This window comes from Lissotriton helveticus (assembly GCF_964261635.1).
Source record: "Lissotriton helveticus chromosome 1_1 unlocalized genomic scaffold, aLisHel1.1 SUPER_1_unloc_25, whole genome shotgun sequence".
NCBI classification, from domain to species: domain Eukaryota; kingdom Metazoa; phylum Chordata; class Amphibia; order Caudata; family Salamandridae; genus Lissotriton; species Lissotriton helveticus.
The window spans coordinates 2500884-2520333 of NW_027611665.1; the positions used below are offsets into that span (position 1 = coordinate 2500884).

Here is a 19450-nt window from a genome sequence, read left to right on the forward strand (position 1 = left end):
CCCACCCATAGGAGGGACCTAGTAGGTAATCCAGCCCCTTGATTTGGTTTAAGGTTAGGAGCTGTGTCTCAAGACTTTAGATTATCCTGAACTACGCTTGAAGAAGAAGAAACTCTGGACCTTCGACATTCTGCTGCTCAGAAGACTGAAGAATCTCCCTTGTGGCCAAGGAGTGACCACCCTGTGAACACAGGCACCATCTAGCGATCAACGACTTGCTTTGCCGCCGCCTCGAGCCGGAGCCAGACAAGAACCAGACTCCCAGACATCTACCAGCCCGATCCACAGTCCCTGCAAAGCTGAGACGAGAGGAGGCGACCTGAGACGTGGGACCGGACCTCTTGGAAAGTCCACTAGAAGCTGACTGCGCAGCACCTGAGGCACCCTCACCGCTGTGCTTGGGGTCATAAGAAGCCCCACCACCGAGCTACATTTGCACCAAGGACCAGCCCCCCAGCTCTCACAAGATCGGCGTGGGGCCGTTTTGCTTTGTTCCACTCGACGCACCTTCCCGGTTGCTAACCCGCTGGCTAGTGGCCATTTTGGCAACCAAACAACAACTTTCCACGGCGGGTCTGGTTGCTCCAGACTGGCCCTTGCTGCTCCTAAAAGCAGCAACCCCTCTGACCTTGCTGGTCCGAGAGAGAAGCCTTCTTTGTTTCCTGCGTGGCTTGCATTAGCCAAGGCCTGTTTGCTCCGATCAAGAAGCCGACACCGCCATCAACTAGAGCCTTCGTGGGACAGCTCGTGAGTGACTCCTGGTCGTCTTCATCGTCACCTGGTCCACGTGCCTGAAGAGAAAAGCTTCACGACATCACCTGTTTGCACCCGACAACGCCTGGTTCCTTCCTGGTTCCACGCCGGTCACTGGCTAGTGACTTTGAACATTGTCCCCTCTGCTTTCAGGTCTTAATCACTTCAGATCCACCCTTGGATCCACCGGAACTCTTCACATCAGGTCGCCTGCAGCATCAACACTCCATCTGGCTCCATCTGAACTCCTGCAGAATCCCGACACACTTTGGCACCACTGCACCCGCTTCCTGCAGGTGAGGTAACACGAGTACTCCGGTGCTCCCGAGTAGTTCCACTCTCCTAGTGTCCAGATTCCAAAGGGTTAAGTTCTAGACTGACCGGAAGACTTCCTACCTTTAACTTTAAAACGTTTACGCATCCATTGATTTCAATGTGAACTGCTTCTAACTTTGCGCACTGCAAACCAGATCCCGTGGGCCTCCTATATCCTAACCTTAGTTAGATCCTCGTAGCCCCAGCGATTCCCAAGGCCCTAGGCCTTACTTCCTTTCGACTCGTGGTACTTATACCACTTCTTTAGTATATGGTTTTAGGGGCCACCCGGCCCTATCCATATTTTGTGCAACTTTGTATACTTATCAATTGAATTGTTTTAACTCCTTCCACGCTGATGACGAGCTGGGCTCGTCATGGCGTAGCCTCCTGTGATGACGATGATGATAAGTGATGACGAGCCCAGCTCGTCACGTAAAGTGCGTTTTTGAAAATCTCAGCGTGCGAGCGGAATTCTGCTAGCGCGCATGAGGTTAACGTGTTTGCTTCTGTGCTCATAAGAGTTCAGGGGACTATTTGTAGTAAATAAATACATATATATTTTCAATATATATCCTGTGTGGCGTCCTTTCACTTGTTGTTCAAGGGGTTACATATGGCAATACAGCCGGCTTCACATGCCAAAAGAGTTTAGCCTAAGACTGCTTTGTCCATGCTACCAATAGGATAGCTGGTCTATAAGGTTGACTTACAACCAATCACCATAAGGGTTGTTTGGACTGATACAAGGTGGTCACTAGAACTAGTGAACATCATATATCAGGCCAACTTCTCAAAGTCTCTGCTTCCCCTCTGCAAAATAAAATTTCTCCCCAGACCTGGGAAGATCATTCCTACAATCTTTATTCAGTAACTCCATTTAATGAGCCGAACACTGTCCTGAGGACTGTGTAAACAGACAATTCTATAGCTAAACCTGGCAGTTTCCTTAACCTGGCCGACATCCGCAGCTCTGGATGCAATAACCAGAGGTAGAGCTCCAGGATTAGACAGCATTGCAGCATATATCCTTTGTCTAGAAAGAGATTAATTGTCTTAGTATAACCTTTTCTTAACTAATGCCATTATCAGTGGTGCCCCAGTACCAGACTCTTGGAAGGGAGCGGACGTCGTCCCGTTATATAAGAAGGGGGATTGATTCCATCCAGCCAATTACAGGCTGATCAGCTTGATCAACTGTGCAAAGAAAATTTCTGCCCAATTGGTCTTGAGCAAGATTGAGGAATGGACTGCTGCTATGGCCAACGTATCTTCCTTTCAGACCGGCTTCAGGTAGAAGATATCCACGATTATGCCCAGGTTCGCTGGAGAACCCAGGGCCAGGTGACTGAACGATTTCCTATCAATTAAGGTGTTTGCCAAGGCTGTGCCCTGGCACCCACCCAGTTTTCTTTATATCTTAATGTTGTTCATTATCTGCCCTCAATTGATGCACCATACCTGGCAGGCACAAATCGAACAAGTTACTTACATTCGGTATTAGTGTATCTGTAAGAGACTTATATTAGTTATATATTCCTTATCTTACAATTACCCCCAGGCGTCAGACTGGATCCGAAGAAATTTTTTCTTAGCAGTACCCCTGCGTGTCGGTAGGTGGCATCGGTCGACTCCGCGTCCGTCATCGGCGCTGTGGTCGCCAGGATGACGCAGCGGTGTCTACTTAGACACCGCTCCTGAGCGCTAACCACAGTTTTGACACAATGTTCAATGCTAGAAGCGCAGACCCATGCAAGACACTGGCCATTGGTGCAGAAAACTAGGGACCTGCAAGGGAATCCCTATCCCTACAAGTCAGTGTACAGAATGGGGAGGATGGGTGGGGCGGTAAGGCATCTATACCTAATATATGTCTCTTACAGATACATCATTACCGAAGGTAACTAGTTCATCTGAAAGAGACTATTAGTTATAGATTACTTACCCTGGAATAGATACCCCAGCAATTTCAACCCCGTAGGAGGTTCTGCAAACTAAGTTCACACCAAGAAGTCCTGGAGAACAGAACGGCCGAAAAAGCCATCTCTCCGGACTTGGCTGTCCAGGCAGTAATGCACAGTAAATTTGTGCAGGGATGCCCACTTGGCTGTGTGACAGATGTCAACCAGCGGAACTCCACGCCCCAAAGCAGTAGTGGCTGCCCTTGCCCTGGTTGAGTGGGTGCGCAGTCCTACTGGAGGTTCCATTTTAGCCAAAGAATAACAGATCTTAATGCATAGGACGACCCATCGAGAGATGGTATCTTTGTGCACTGCCGACCTTTCTTGGTGCCCACATAATCTGTAAAGAGTTGATCGTCCACCCGGAAGTCATTAGTGCGGTCAAGGTAGATAGACAGCGCACGTTTTGGGTCCAGACAGTTGAATCTCCCCTCCTCTTTGGAAGGGTGCAGAGGCGGGAAGAAGGTAGGCAATGCGATGGTGAGACCTATGTGGAAAGAGGCAATCACTTTGGGCAGAAAAGAGGGCTTATATGGAGGACTACTTTGTCCGGATGGACAGCAAGAAAGGGAGGTCTGGAAGATGAGCCTGAAGATCACTCACCCTGCGAGCAGAGGTGATGGCAAGCAAAAAAGCAGTCTTCCAATGAGGCAAAGTGGACGATTATGTAGGGGCTCAAAGGGAGCACACATAAGATAAGTGAGGAAAAGATTCAAGTCCCACTGGGGCATTACGAAAGGAGAAGGAGGAAAGAGAGGAGTAATGCACTTCAGAAATCTGATAACAATAGGATCGATGGCCATGCTCAAGAGCTCGGAGTACCAGACTCTTCGTGCCCAGTCAGGAGCCAGAAGAATGACTTGGGACCTGTCGCGTTTGATCTTCTTCAGCAATCTTGGCAGAAGTGGTACAGGCACAACTACACTCGCGACGGAAAGGGTAGCCGATCGAGAGCCGCCTTGGAAACTCTAACACGCAGAACTGCTGACATTGCGTGCTCTCTTCAGTGGCGAATAGATCTAACCAAGGCTCTCCCCACTGCTGAAAGAGACCTTGCACCACCTTCGAGTGAAGATGCCATTTGTGATCCATGAGGCACTGAGTTTGTCCATCCTGGCGTTCAGTGAACCTGCTAGTTGTTTAACCACCAGAGGTATGCCCCGATGTTTAAGCCATGTCCAAGGAGAAGAGCCTCTTGACATAGGGTCCACGACCCCACCCTGCCCTGTTCGTTGCAGTACCACATGGCGGTGGTGTTGTACGTGAACACCTGCACAACTCTTCCTTTAACAGAAGGAAGGAATGCCTTCAGTGCAAGATGAATCGCCCAGAGCTCCAGAAGGTTGATGTGGTTCCTGGACTCCGCCGGAGACCAGAGGTCTCTGATCTCCGCCTCTCCCATATGGCCGGCCCATCACAGGAGTGAAGCATACGTCACTACTGTGAACTCAGGTTGAGGAAGGGAGAGGGATCTGCTGTTTACCCAATCCTGGTTCGTGAGCCATCACTGCAACTGACTTGCAGTCCCCTCCGAGATCTGAACGTCATCGGGAAGATTCCCCTGGTGCTGCGCCCACTGGAACTTCAGGTCCCACTGCAGAGCCCGGATATGCCATCTGGCATGATCCACCAGCACGATGCAGGAGGCCATGAGGTCCATCAGCCTCAAGGTCATTCTCACAGAAAACCGGGAAGGAGGCTGAAACTTCGGTATCATAGACCGAATATCCTGGACTCGCTGCTCCGGAGGATAGACCCAAAACTGCGCTGTGACAGAACCGCTCTGATTCAAAGGACTTATGGGAGGGAATCAGGTGCGACTTCCGCACGTTAACTGTGAACCCCAGCAAATGCAGGAAGTCCGCTGTAGTCTGGAGGTGGGAGACAGCCAGTCATCGAGATAGGGGAAGACGGGAATCCCTGATCTGCGCACATGAGCTGCGACCACCGCCATCACTTTCGTCAACACCCTAGGGGCGCTGGTAAGGCCAAAGGGGAGCGTGGTAAACTGAAAAAGCTTGTGGCCTACCATGAACCGTAGGTAGCGCCAGTGGGCAGGCAAGACGGGGGTGTGAAAGTAAGCGTCCTGCAAGTCCAACGCTACCATCAAATCTCCAGGGTCGAGGGCAGACAAGACCTGAGCTAAGGTTAACATCTTGAACTTCTCCTTCCGGAGAAACCGGTTGATGTCCCTGAGGTCTAAGATAGGACGCAGGCCTTTGTCCTTCTTGGGTACCAAGAAGTAGTGGGAATAGCAACCATGACCTACTTCTGGCACAGGGACGCATGTATCTCTTCTGGAATGGGATGGGAAGGCCTTATGGGAGACAGAGATTAGGGAACCCTCGTCAGCGGCAGATACCCAACTCCACATCAAGCTGTTGGAGTTGTGAGCATTTCACTTGGCGGTGAAGGTCTTCCAGCCCACCATCACAGGAGGGCTGGAGCAGCTTCTCACAGACAAGACAGTCAATGGCGATGGTCTCATCAGGAGTCACACTTGAACTTGTTTGACAGCGAGCCCAGGATTCATTGGCTGCAGTTGTTTGGTACGACGAACAGGCGCTGGAACTGCTTGGTGGAATTTGACTTTCGTGAGCAGTACCCCTGCGTGTCGGTAGGCGTCGTCTGCGGCTCCGCGTCCGTCATTGTGATCACCAAAATGACGTCACTGGAGTACTTAGACGCCACCCTCGCTGACGTCAGTTCTGTACATAGCTTTCTGCGCCAGGAACGCAGACCCATGCAAGAAACAGACACTGGTACCATGAAACTAGGGCCCTGACAGGGAAATTCCTGAACCCTAGATATCGGTTCGCAGAAACTGGGAGGATGGGTGGGGCGGTAAGGAATCTAACACTAACTAATGTTTCTTACAGACATATTGTTACCGATGGTAAGTAAATTGTGCATCTGAAAGAAACACGTTAGTGTTAGATTCCTTACCTTAGAATAGATACCCCAGCAATACCAACCCCGGTGGTGGGTCTGCGAACCAAAATCACACCAGGAAGTCCTAGAGAACAGAACGGCCAAAGAAGAAGTCTCTCCGGCCTTGGCTCTCCAGGCAGTAATGCTTGGCAAACGTGTGCAGCGAGGCCCACGTAGCTGCCTGACAAATGTCCAGCAAGGGACTCCCCGTCTCAAACCAGTAGTAGCCGCTGTAGCCTGAGTGGAATGGGCGCGCAGCCCCATAAGAGGTTCCTTTTTAGCCAAGGAATAACAGATCTTGATGCACAAAACGACCCACGAGAGATGGTCCGTTTGTGCACTGCCTGTCCCTTCTTAGCTCCCACGTAGCCAACAAAGAGTTGGTCGTCCACCTGGAACAGTTGTGTGCGGTTCAGGTAAAAGGAGAGCGCACGTTTTAGGTCCAGACGGTGGAGCCTCTCTTCCTCTTTTGAGGGATGTGGAGGCGGAAAGATGGTGGGCATGGTAATGGTCTGTCCGATGTGAAAGGCAGTAACCACCTTGGGTAGAAAAGAAGGACGAGTCCTCATAACAACTTTGTCCGGATGGACAGAGAGGAAAGCAGACTAAGAGCCTGGAGCTCACTCACTCTTCTGGCCGAGGTGATGGTAACCAGGAAAGCAGTCTTTAGGGTCAGAAGACGGAGAGGGCAATTATGAAGTGGCTCAAAGGGAGCGCACATCAAAAAGGTAAGAACCAGATTCAAGTCCCACTGAGGCATCACGAAAGGAACAGGAGGAAACATGTGTGTGATGCCTTTCAAGAATCTATTTACAACAAGGAACTTGAAAATAGAAGGCTGACCAGGAAGCCACAAGAAGGCTGAAATGGCCGAAAGATGGCCCTTGATAGTGCCCAGGACAGAGCCCTGCTGGGCGACAGAAAGAAGAAAGAGGAAAACCTCTGAAAGAGGGGCAGAGAGAGGATCCACAGCCTTTGCTGTGCATCATGCCACAAATTTGTTCCACCTGCAGGCATATACCGTTTTTGTGGGGGGACGCCTGTCTGGCAGAATAGCATCACAGACTTCAGGAGGCAAGTCAAATGGCCTCAACTGTCGCTGCTCAATCTCCACGCATGGAGGTGGAGGCTGGACAGGTTCGGGTGGAGGACACCTGCTGCTATGACAGAAGGTCCTCCTGAAGAGGCAGTCGAATCGGGGGATCGATTCACATTCTGAGTAGCTCGAGATACCAGTATCTTCGTGCCCAATCCGGAGCCACAAGGATGACTTGGGCCCGGTCACGCCTGATCTTCTTGAGCACTCTGGGCAGAAGTGGGATAGGCAGAAAGGCGTACAACAGACCGCAACTCCACTCGCGACGAAAAGCGTCGCCGAGCGAGTACCGCCTTGGAAAATCCAACGTGTAGAACTGAAGACATTGCGCGTTCTCTTCGGTGGCGAATAGATCTAACCAAGGCTCTCCCCACTGCTGAAAGAGACCTTGCGCCACGTCCGAGTACAGACGCCATTCGTGATCGATCATGCACCGGCGGCTAAGTTCGTCCGCCCTGGTGTGCGGCGAACCTGCCAGGTGTTGAACCACCAGGGTGATGCCCTGATATTCCAGCCATGTCCAGAGGCGCAGAGCCTCCTGACATAGAGTCCACAACCCCACCCCGCCTTGTTTGTTGCAGTACCACATGGCGGTGGTGTTGTCCGTGAACACCTGCACTACACTTCCCCGGACAGAGGGAAGGAATGCCTTCAGTGCAAGTCGGATCGCCCGCAGCTCCAGAAGGTTGATATGGAGCCGGAGACCAGAGGCCTCGGATCTCCGCCTGTCCCATGTGGCCACCCCATCCTAGGAGGGACGCACCCGTCACCACTGTGTGCTCCGGTTGGGGAAGGGAGAGGGATCTGTCACTGACCCAATCGCGGTCCATGAGCCACCACTGCAGCTGTCTCGCAGTGCCCTTCGAGATCAGGACTTGGTCAGTCAGGTTGCCCTGATGCTGTGCCCACTGTAACTTCAGGTCCCACTGGAGAGCCCGCATCCGCCACCTGGCGTGATGTACCAGCAGGATGCAGGAGGCCATCAGCCCCAGGAGCCGCAGGGTCATTCTGACCGAAACTCTGGATAAAGGCTGAAAGATTGGAAACAGAGCCTGAATATCCCAAACCCGCTGCTCGGGAGGATACACCCAAAACTGCGCCGAGTGTAGAACCGCTCCGATGAAGAGGATCTTCTGAGAGGGACTCAGGTGTGACTTCGGCACGTTGATGGAGAACCCCAGCGGGTGCAGGAGACCGGCCGTACTCTGGAGGTGGAAGACGACTGTCTGGGGCGAGCCCGCCTTCAACAACCAGTGGTCGAGATAGGGGAAGACTGGAACCCCTAATCTCCGCAGATGAGCTGCAACTACTGCCATCACTTTAGTGAACACCCGGGGGGCACTGGTAAGGCAGAAGGGGAGCACGGTAAACTGAAAGTGCTCGTGGCCTACCATGAACCGCATGTAACGCCGGTGGGTCAGCAGGACATGAATATGGAAATAGGTGTCCTGCACGTCCAACGCTACCATCCAGTCTCCAGGGTCTACGGCAGCCAGAACCTGAGCTAAAGTCAGCATCTTGAACTTCTCCTTCAGGAGGAAGCCGTTGACGCTCCTGAGGTCCAAGATAGAGCACAGGCCCCCTTTGCCCTTCTTTGGAACCAGAAAGTAGTGGGAATAACAACCACGTCCTACTTCTGGACCAGGAACGCGCTCGATGGCCCCCTTGGCCAAGAGGGCCGTAACTTCCTCTCGCAGAAGTTGCAAGTGATCCCCCGACATGGTACTGTGGTGGCATGGCTGGAGGGGTCGCCTCAAAGGGGAGGGAGTAGCCCCTTCGGATGATTTGCAGCACCCACCTGTCCGAAGTGATGGAACGCCAGTGGAGTACGTGATGGCAAACCCTACCTCCTACTGGCGTGGAATGAGCCTGAAAGCTCAGACTAGGAAGGCTTTGAGGCAGAAGCTGCGGGAGCTGATGTGGACTGACCGGCTCTCTGACCTCCTGCTCCGCCACGGCAGGCAGCACGTCCGCGACCGTGTTGAGGCTGTACAAACGTGTAGGGGTGCCCCTTCCGTGGCCACGAAAGAGACGAAAAGCAGAAGTTTGCAGGCGCTGGCCCGACAGGCCCAAGGACTTGGCCATAGCCCTGAAGTCCTTAAAGCGCTCAAGCTCGCTATCTGCTTTGTCGCCAAAGAGGAGACGGCCATCAAAGGGCATGTCCATGAGTGTGTTCTGGACATCTCCTGAAAAACTGGCGGACCTCAGCCAGGCGTGACGAGTAATCGCCACAGTCGTTGAATTTGCTCTGCCCAGCGAGTCCGTGGTGTCAAGTCCACATCGGATGGAATACCGTGCTGCGTCTCGGCCGGTAGCGACAGCCTGGGCGAGCCGTGTCTGGGCATCCGCCGGACACTGGGGCAGCACGTCCACCACCGTATCCCAGAGAGTGGGTGTAACAGCCCAAAAGGCATGCAGTGTTAATGGACCGCAATCCTAGGCTGACCGAGAAGAACAGTTTCTTGCCAAACTGATCTAGCCTTTTGGATTCCTGATCCGGCGGAGCGGTCGGGAATGCGGTCTGGGACGTGGAGGCCTGGATAACCAGACTCTCGGGGGTGGAGTGGGTGGACAGAAATTGAACATATAAGAAAGGGACCCCCTGAAACTAGTGGCAAGTTCCTAGGTCAGGGCACAATATTTATCAAAATAACAATACCTAGGCAACTTTGGGGTCCTATGAGGATGTTAGGTACAGTTACACACAACAATGATAAAGGTGAAAAAAATTGAAGCAGTGTACAGAACAGTGAAAATAAGAAGCAATATGGTATACGTCTAATTTATTTGTAAAAATGTACAACATAGATTTATTAAAAAACATGTGACAATCAGTAAATAAGATAAGTACTTTGGAAGATTTCAGCATATACAATCCATCATGTTTAAAATCAAATTACATACATGAATAAAAAACGAAATATAATCATAAAAACAACCAAGTGGATGAATAGGTAATCTCTACGCGCGTTTCGGCGTTACACACGCCTTCTTCGGGAGAACCACTTGAAAATGTCTAAAAATTCATTTAAGCATAAGTAAGTTGGCTGGATTCAGGAATCATAACGTGTGAACCTTAAATCGTCTGTCAGCCTATTTATGGTCTATGGGTGGAAAATTTACATGTAGATCACAGTTATCTTTATGAAGAGCGTGATGGCTAACCCTCAGTTCAATAGGGCAGGAATACGATTCTGATGATGTCGCCAAAAAAATCCGAAACAAGCTAGTGTATCAACCAGCGCTATTGAAAACTGGGCGAGACTTTTTATAACTCTGGACAAGCTTTATTTAAAAACTGTGAAAGAAAGCAATTCCGAAATACTTAACAAGCAACGTGATGATGTCGCCTAAGAACCACCTGAATAATTTGTAAATAAAGTTTACGCTTAATGGTTGATTATAGGCATGGATGGCCTCTTGGAACCAATAGCAGTATTTTTCGGTATGAGCGCCCACAGCGTCTGAAGGGGTTTTGATGTAAAAAAAAATAAAAAAATAAAATAAAAAAGTGGGTGGACAGAAAGCAGGGTTTGCCCGGAGCCGGGCGTTGGCGTCGGTCCACGTACTGATCCACAGGGAGAACTGTGGAGGGCTTGGACCAAGTGCCCATCAGAAAGTCAGTGAGGGCCTCATTAAACGGCAGCAGAGGCTTCGTAGAGCTGACTGGCGGTTGAAGCACCTCGGTGAGGAAGTTAGTCCTCACGCTGCTGCAGGGAGCTCAAGGGCTAGGGCCTTTGCCGCCCTGCGCAACACCACAGCATAAGTAGCCCCCTCCTCCGTAGTCACGGAGAGAGGAGAGAGAAAACCAGTGTCAGGCAAAGTGTCTAGACCACTGGCATCCCCCAGCTCATCTGCCCAGTCCTGACTTAACTGGCACTGCTGTGTCAGAGGGTCCTCAGACCCCTCCCAGTCCTCCCCTTGATCCGTGTCCTGATTAACAGGCATGTCAAATGTAAAATGTCAAAGGTTCTTATATAGCGCCTTATCAACGATAGGTCTCAAGGCGCTTGCTTTGGGAACCCGTCCTGGCTGTTCCCTGTGAGATAACCCCTACTGGGCATCGCCAAGGTGAAAGCCAGGCATCCCACCGCGGGGGGGCCGTAGTGGAGATTAAGCAAGCTATTGCCCAGAGTTGCAGAGTGTGAACCCGTGATTCGAGTAGGCACCGAAGCGAGAATTGTCGAGTCCGTGGACATATGGGCTCAAGACCCTGCCGCGTCGGGAATTGAACCCTGGTCCCAGGTCGGACCTCTGCTTCAGGGTCTGCCTCTTCTTCAGGGTCTGCCTCTTCTAACCAGTGAGCCACACTTGCATAAATGACATGGGTGAAGGGCTCACCCATCGACGTCGGAGACGCGCTGCTCTGACGCCGAACCGGGACTGGGGCTAAAACCAGGGACGGTGTTGTCCGAGGATGGCGCCGGGGTCAGCACCAGCGGAGGAGTCATAAGGTCAACTGGCGTCGACCGGGATCCAGGCCTGGATCCCACGGGGTCCTGCACGCCGAGACCGAAGTTGCCGACGGCACCGGGGCCGAAGCCGCCAGCAAGTTAAGACTCCCAGTCGGGCCCGCGGGCCCGAAGCCGCGCCGGCAGGTGTCGACGGCGGGAAGAGAGTCCTCTTGGCAATGAGGAAGTCTCTAATATCGCCCGGAGTCGCATTGAGTCCAGGGAGCGGAGGGTGTGGGACAGGATGCGACTCCTGAGCCGCGTGAGTGGCGAGGGGAGTCCGAAGAGCAACACTGCTTCTTTTTGACATGCCTCGACTTACCCGAGTGCGAGGACTTGGATCCGGATGATCGGTGATGACTGCGGCTCCGCGACCAGTTCCTCGACTTCCTCCCCGACTGGGACCTCGAGCGGCACAGAGTCGACTGCCGGAGCTCGAGGAGCTTACGGGAACGCTCCCGCCTAGCCTTCGACGTCAAGGCCCGGCAGTCAGGGCATGACTGGTCATCGTGGTCGCCCCCCAAACAGTAGGGACACCGGCGGAGGGGGTCGGTAACAGACATCAGTCGGTTAAAGGCGTCACACAGCTTTAAACCGGGCATCCCTACTGGCACCAGGAGTCGAGTCGACTCGACAAAGATAGACAAAAATGTCCAAAAAGTTAGTCAAAAAATGACTAAAGGTACGTGCTCTTCCCGGATCTGCGCTAACTGGCGCGGAAAAAAGAAGAACTGACGTCAGCGCGCGAGGGCGGCGTCTAAGTACTCCAGCGATATCATTCCGGCGATCACGACACCGACACGGAGCCGCAGACGAGGCCTACCGACGTGCAGGGGTACTGCTGACGAAAAACTTTCCGTATCCAGTGTGATGCCTGGGGGTAATTCTAAGGTAAGGAATTCTCCGGTGCATGACTTACTATGCCCGGTTGCTCTAAAATAATTTGAATTGACTTGCTGCTAACTGGTCTTTACTGCTGCTATTTTAGAATTGATTTTTCATATATCGCCGAATTTTAAAACTTCTCGCATTTTAATTGGAAATCATTTTACTGTGCATTGGGTGCTTTGCTTAGTGTTGTTTGGTCCCTACCTGCCTGTGCCCCGTTCCACAGCGGGTTTTCCCGTTTGCATGGAGGGCACGGCGGCAGACAGCTAGTCCCCCTGCTCCCATTGGCTGGTGCCGGTCAGGTGGTGCGCCAGACTCGGGGCCGGCCATATTTAATCGGGACGACTGGAATCCTCGGTTGGTTCTCGTTACCGGTGCATGACTTACTATGCCCGATTGCTCTAAAATAATTTGAATTGACTTGCTGCTAACTGGTCTTTACTGCTGCTATTTTAGAATTGACTTTTCATATATCGCCGAATTTTAAAACTTCTCGCATTTTAATTGGAAATCATTTTACTGTGCATTGGGTGCTTTGCTTAGTGTTGTTTGGTCCCTACCTGCCTGTGCCCCGTTCCCCCGTGGGTTTTCCCGTTTGCGTGGAGGGCACGGCGGCAGACAGCTAGTCCCCCCGCTCCCATTCGCTGGTGCCGGTAAGGTGGTGCGCCAGACTCAGGCCGGCCATATTTAATCGGGATGACTTTCTCCGCGCACAGCGGACGCGCGCAGCAGGCGTGCGCCGAAGTTGCGCCCGTCCGCGCTAAGGACGCGCAAGGGGCTAGTTGGGCTGGACCTCGTTTTACTCTTCATAAAAATCGTGAGTTATATTCCCACTCTGCACTTCTTGCACTTAGACCTGGGTTTAAACCGTGTCATTTCTCTTCTATTCCTGACAACCTGGTTAATCTCAACTGTTGCAAAGGGGTTTCTAGATCCATACGCCCTCGCCATTATTGTCTTAATAAATCTAGGAGATATGGAAGTCAGTTTCCCGTTCCTAACGATTTAAGTGAGGCTGGCCTGCTCCTTAATGCTAGGTCGTTGGCTCGTAATAATGTTGCCTTCAACGACTTTGTCTCTCAAAAAAGGCCCCCTTGGGTCTTTATAACCGAAACCTGGGGTTCTGAAACCTCCGGCCCTGACTTCGTAGAGGCAGTCCCCGAGGGCTATTCTTTGGCCAGAATGGATAGGTCAGGACGAAAGGGAGGTGGCCTGGGTATCCTTTTCAGAGACACTTTTACTTGTAGCACTAAACCTCTTTCTTTACCCTCTGATAAGTTTGAGGCTTTGTATTTCTCTATTAATTTCCTTCCCTCGGCCTCTTTCTCTGGTATTCTCTGTTATAGACCTCCTGGCCCCAGAACGACCTTTGCCCATGACATCCTTAAATTGATAGAGCCCTACGTTGATAAGCCCCACTTCAGTATTCTCTGCGATTTTAATTTTCACTTAGAGGCCATAGAATCGAAGGATACTGCAGTACTTGTAGATGGTCTAGCGGCATGTGGTTTGGGTCAACTGGTCATTGGCCCCACACATTTGGCCGGCCATACGCTGGATGGTATCTTTTCAAATGATTCAAGACTTTTGGCAGGAACTCCCATCCCCTCTAGGATTACCTTTAAACTCCTGTGCTTAGCCCATGGTGCTTTTTACGGCGCAGGCTCAGAAGGTATCAGGGCCCTTCTGTGTGTGTATTCCCCCAGTAGAACCCTCCGGTCTTCTTCCAAGAATTTGCTTGTGGTCCCCAAGTTCACAAAGGCAAAGTGGAGAGGCAGAGCTTTTTCTGTTCTAGCTCCTAAACTCTGGAACTCTCTCCCTTTGGAGCTCACTAGCCAATCCTCTTTAGCAGTCTTCAAAAAACACCTGAAGACCTGGCTTTTCTCCCAGGCATATTAGGGACTGCGCCTTTTGTGGCTTCCTGGTTCATCTATCTGGTAATGTGGACCTTTTGTTTGTTTGTCTGGCGCCTTGATGCCCCTTGGGGCTAAGTTTTGCTCGGTATAAAAATGCTATTCATTCATTCATTCAACACGAACGTGTTTCTTTCAGATTCTGTCTTTCAGATACTAGCTTTTTTGGCATACAGATTTTCTCCAGTGTGGAGTTTCTCATGGTGAGATAGCGTTTTTCTCTGCAGCTTTTCTGGCATTCAGAACACTCATAAGGTTTTTCATCAATATGGAGAATCGCTTATGGTTAGTGAGGCTGTGCCTATCAGATAGGAATTTCTGGCATTCACAGCATTGGTAATGTTTTTTCCCTGTGTGCGTCTGCTCATGTAGAGTGAGATTGTGTTTAAAACTGATGCTTTTCTGGCACTAAAATATTCTGATGGTGTGTTTTCTTATGGCGCTTGTAACCATCTCTACCTCTGAATCTTTTCTGACAATTAGAGCACTGATAATTTTCTTCTCCAGTATGGATTTTCATATGTTTAGTGAGATTACATTTAAGGCTGAAACATTTTTGGCATTTGGAGCACTGATAAGGTATTTCCCCAGTGTGGGTTCTTATATGCGGAGTGAGACTGGTTTTTTCACTGAAACATTTGTGGCATTCAGAGCACCGATAAGGTTTTTCCCCAGTGTGGGTTCTTATATGAATAATGAGACTGTTTTTTTGGCAGAAATATTTTTGGCATTCAGAGCACTGATATGGTTTTTCCCCAGTGTGTGTTCTTATATGCTGAGTGAGACTGTTTTTTTCACTGAAACATTTGTGGCATTCAGAGCACCGATAAGGTTTTTCCCCAGTGTGGGTTCTTATATGAATAATGAGACTGTTTTTTTGGCCGAAACATTTTTGGCATTCAGAGCACTGATAAGGTTTTTCCCTAGTGTGGGTTCTTATATGCTGAGTGAGATTGCTTTTTACCCTGAAACATTTGTCGCATTCAGTGCACTGATAAGGTTTTTCCCCAGTGTGGAATCTCAAATGTGCAGTTAGAAGTGATTTACAGTGGAAATGTTTTGGGCATTCAGAGCACTGATAAAGGTTTTCCCCAGTGTGGGTTCTTATATGTTGAGTGAGACTGCGTTTGTCTCTGAAACATTTCTGGCATTCAGAGCACTGATAAGGTTTTTCCCCAGTGTGGGTTCTTATATGTTGAGTGAGACTGCGTTTGTCTCTGAAACATTTCTGACATTCAGAGCATGGATAAGGTTTTTGCCCAGTGTGGGTTATTGTATGTTGAGAAAGAGTTCTTTTGTCAATGAAACATTTCTGGCATTCAGAGCACTGATAAGGTTTTTCCCCAGTGTGGATCTTTGTATGCCGTGTGAGACTACTTTTTACACTGAAACATTTCTGGCATTCAGAGCATTGATAAGGTTGTTCCACAGAATGGATTATTGCATGTTCAATGAGTTTGCTTTTGTAACTGAAACATTTCTGGCATTCAGAGCACTGAAAAGGTTTTCCCCCAGTGTGGGTTCTTGTATGCTGAGTGAGACAGTTTTTGTCACTGAAACATTTGTGGCATTCAGAGCACTGATAACGTTTTGCCCCAGTGTGGATCTTTGTATGCCGTGTGAGATTACGTTTTACACTGAAACATTTCTGGCATTCAGAGCACTGATAAGGTTGTTCCACAGAATGGGTTATTGCATGTTGAGAAAGACGTTGTTTGTTACAAAATCTTTCCTGGCATTCAGAGCACTGATAAGGTTTTTCCCCAGTGTGGAATCTCACATGTGCAGTTAGAAGTGATTTAAGTTTGAAATGTTTTGGGCATTCAGAGCACTGATAAGGGTTTTCCCCACATTTGATTCTCGTATGTTCAATGAGTCTGCTTTTGTAACTGAAACATTTCTGGCATTCAGAGCACTGAAAAGGTTTATCCCCAGTGTGGGTTCTTCTATGCTGAGTGAGACTGTTTTTCTCAATGAAACATTTCTGGCAATCCGTGCACTGATAAGGTTTATCCCCAGTGTGGGTTCTTATATGACGAGTGAGACTGTTTTGGTCACTGAGACATTTCTGGCATTCAGGGCACTGGTAAGGTTTTTCCACAGAGTGGGTTAATGCATGTAGATTTAGACTAGGTTTGAAACTAAACCTTTTCTGGCATTCAGAGCACTGATAAGGTTTTTCCCCAGTGTGGATTCGCATGTGCTTAGTGAGATAAGATTTACGCCTGAAACTTTTTTGGCATACTTTGCACTGAGAGTGGTTTTTCCCAGTGAGCATTCTCTCAAATTCAGTGAGATGAGATTTATGGCTGAATCTTTTTTGGCACAGGTAACTTTTTTCCCCAACTTGGGTTACTTTGCTTTGATTGAGGCAAGTTTTAACACTGAATTTGTTCTCACAGCCCGTGTTTTTATAAGGTGTACTCCTAGAGTTAATATCTCTACTTTTCTCTTGCTTATATGCCACAGTAAGAGTGAACCCGATTTTAGAGTCGGGCTTGTTTAGATAATGTTCAGCATTTATCTGTAAAAGATATTGTGTGTAATCTTCTTAACACTTGAATTGAGCAAAATATGTCTGGATGCAGCCCTGTAACACCTGTCGAAATGTTTGTAGCAGATAATAGTCTTTTGGCTATAGCCTCTCTGGCAGCAACTTATTTTGTGACTGAAGTTTTTCTCAAATCTATTTGTATAGGTTCTTTGCAATGCAGTGATAAGGTGTTAGTCTGATATTTAATGATTAAACTGAGAAGTGCCTTTTTGCACTGGCGTAATGGCAGTAACTGAGGGAATAAGAACATGCACAGTACTGTTGTGGCTCACCAGTCGCAGAACATCAGTTCCTTTTACCATTTCTATGTTTGGTGTAAGGTTAAGGTTTGTAGTTCTGAAGACGAGGATTTATTCACATTAGCTATTGCGCAACGATGCTCATTTAATCAGTTTTACGTATCACTCCTGCACAACAGATAATGTTGAGGCGATTTACATAGAATTACAGAACAGTACATAATAAAAAGGAAACAATCTTAGATGGTCATGAACACAATAAAGTGGTGAATTTTTAAGGTTTTCGCAAGAGTAAGCAGAGTGGATCGAGGTGTTATATCCTGAGTCAGATGGTCTCAAACTTGCGTAACTGGTTAAAAACGGTTGTTGAACAAAGGTGATTTTCCAATCTTTTGGTTGTTAGCGTGTCAGCTTCGGAGTCTTCTTTAGTGTCTTTTCTTTGATGGTCTGCAGAAGAAACCTTTTGTTATAACTTTCTTTTATGCAGTGTGTCCTTCCTCTCTGGGATTACATGATGCTTTAGATGAATGTTATGCTGTCATGCTGAGGCAATTTGTCTTTCTGCTAATATTTCAGATGAGGATGCTCTGATTGGTCTTTCTGGCATTATTTCTGATGCTGTGTGCACAGGTATGACCTTGCTCTGGGTTAATGAAATGCAAAATTAGATACTTCACTTACAGGTATAGTACTTTCCTCAGCTCCCACTTCCTCGCCACACCTAGATTTCGGAATTTTTTTAAACTTAGAATGCTGGATGTCCTTCAGTTTTTCAGAATAATCCTTCTTATGGCACTAACATTCAGTTGCCTGGTGGTAAATCGTGCTTTTTTCGTCCATAATTTCAATCACCTATAGTATTAAAATTAAATAGTTAATGCATGTAAATTTCTCCAAAAATAATTTACAAGCCAAATCAATACAGAATTGCAGAATTTTGAAAATGTTGAGCTGTTCTTCTGACAGAGCAGAGTGTAGAATGGTAGCCTGAAAATACTTGGATGTAGGAGTAAGGATTTGTAGAATTTTCAACATTTTATTAAACTCACAAAGGATACCTGTACCCTATGGAGTTGTAACATAGAATCCCAAAGGCAGAAATTAAAGTCATATGCCCTGGCACCAAACAGCTATTTAAAAAAGAATACTATTAATTAATTTTTAATGTAGATTTCTGGGATGGGAATTTCCCCATGGACAACAGGTGTTTTCCCCTGCCCTGAGTTACCACCAACTTGTATCTGGTATCCTGACTTTTGAGTTCTGGCCTCTGCCGCACGCAAATCTATTGTGTGTTGCAAGGACTATGCCTAGACCTATCCCTCAACTATTGTCCAGAGTATGAATCAAGGGCAATGAAATTAAGGCGTACTTTCATGTGTTCATCTTATTCCACCTGATTATCAGTTGTTAGGTTTTTCTGCACCTGGATTTAATGGGTGCAGAAAAACAGGACACCATTTTTTTCCAGACAGAAAAATTAGACTGAAAAGACGCACAAGACTCTGGGTGCAGCAGAAGCAGCCAAGACGTATGCTGTTTTTTTTACTAACTGCAGAAAACACACAATTCTTCCCTCTGTTTTCCCCTTCTCTCCCCTGCTTCACCAATCCCTCCCCTACTTCACCAATCTCCCCCCCCAACCATATATATACCACCTGCTTAAAACAAGTGGTAAATAAAAGCAGAAAAACACTATGAAATAGTGAATGGCATGTGGTTTGACAGGCAGAAGAATCTGTTCCTCGTGGCAACTCCCCAGTCCATGGCGTCAAACTAGTAACTACATGTTACTGGGGTAAATCTACCACAAAGTTAAAAAAAAAGAAATTTACATGAGATTTTCCTGTCACCCCAGTACTGTGCAACTTCGAACAAGGGGTTATGATAGGTCACGGACCGGTCCTTTGACCTGGAGGGTCACACCAAGTGTGCCCTTATTTAAGGCAGAGGACTGTCATGGGTTTAACAGCTAGAGCGGTGGTGGCAATGCACCCTGTTGTAAGGATCAATAGCCTGATGCGATCTTTGCATCATGGTCAGTGGAGTCGCTTCCTACTGACACACCCGTGTAATGCTCCATTTCTTTGCCTGTGCCCAGACTATGTGCTAACATCCAGTGTGTGTTTAGGGTGTTGGTGTGCGTAGCATAGATGCAATGTGAGAGTGCGACAGATTAGAATGCATCTCCTGCCTGCCAGGTGTGTATACAAGTGGGACCATCTATCCCTCTTTTATACTCCAGTTCAAAATCCTCTGTTACCAAGGAATAATGTGCTCTACAAAGTACTTAGGTGTCTGCTGTGCCACCAGGGATGGTGTCAGCCTGACAGTCTATCTAAGTTGAAG

At 48.7% G+C, this 19450-nt stretch overlaps 1 protein-coding gene across 1 annotated transcript in view; it reads right to left on the reverse strand.

Moving 5' to 3' along the window:
• Positions 1–9833: 9833 nt before the first annotated feature.
• Positions 9834–19450, reverse strand: part of LOC144805790 (uncharacterized) — a 95614-nt gene continuing 85997 nt past the window's right edge. Inside the window, exon 4 of the mRNA XM_078672275.1 lies at positions 9834–17953. Within this exon, the coding sequence (XP_078528401.1) occupies positions 14694–16586 (1893 nt within the window). The 5' untranslated portion in view covers positions 16587–17953 and the 3' untranslated portion in view covers positions 9834–14693. The remainder of the gene's footprint in view (positions 17954–19450) is intronic.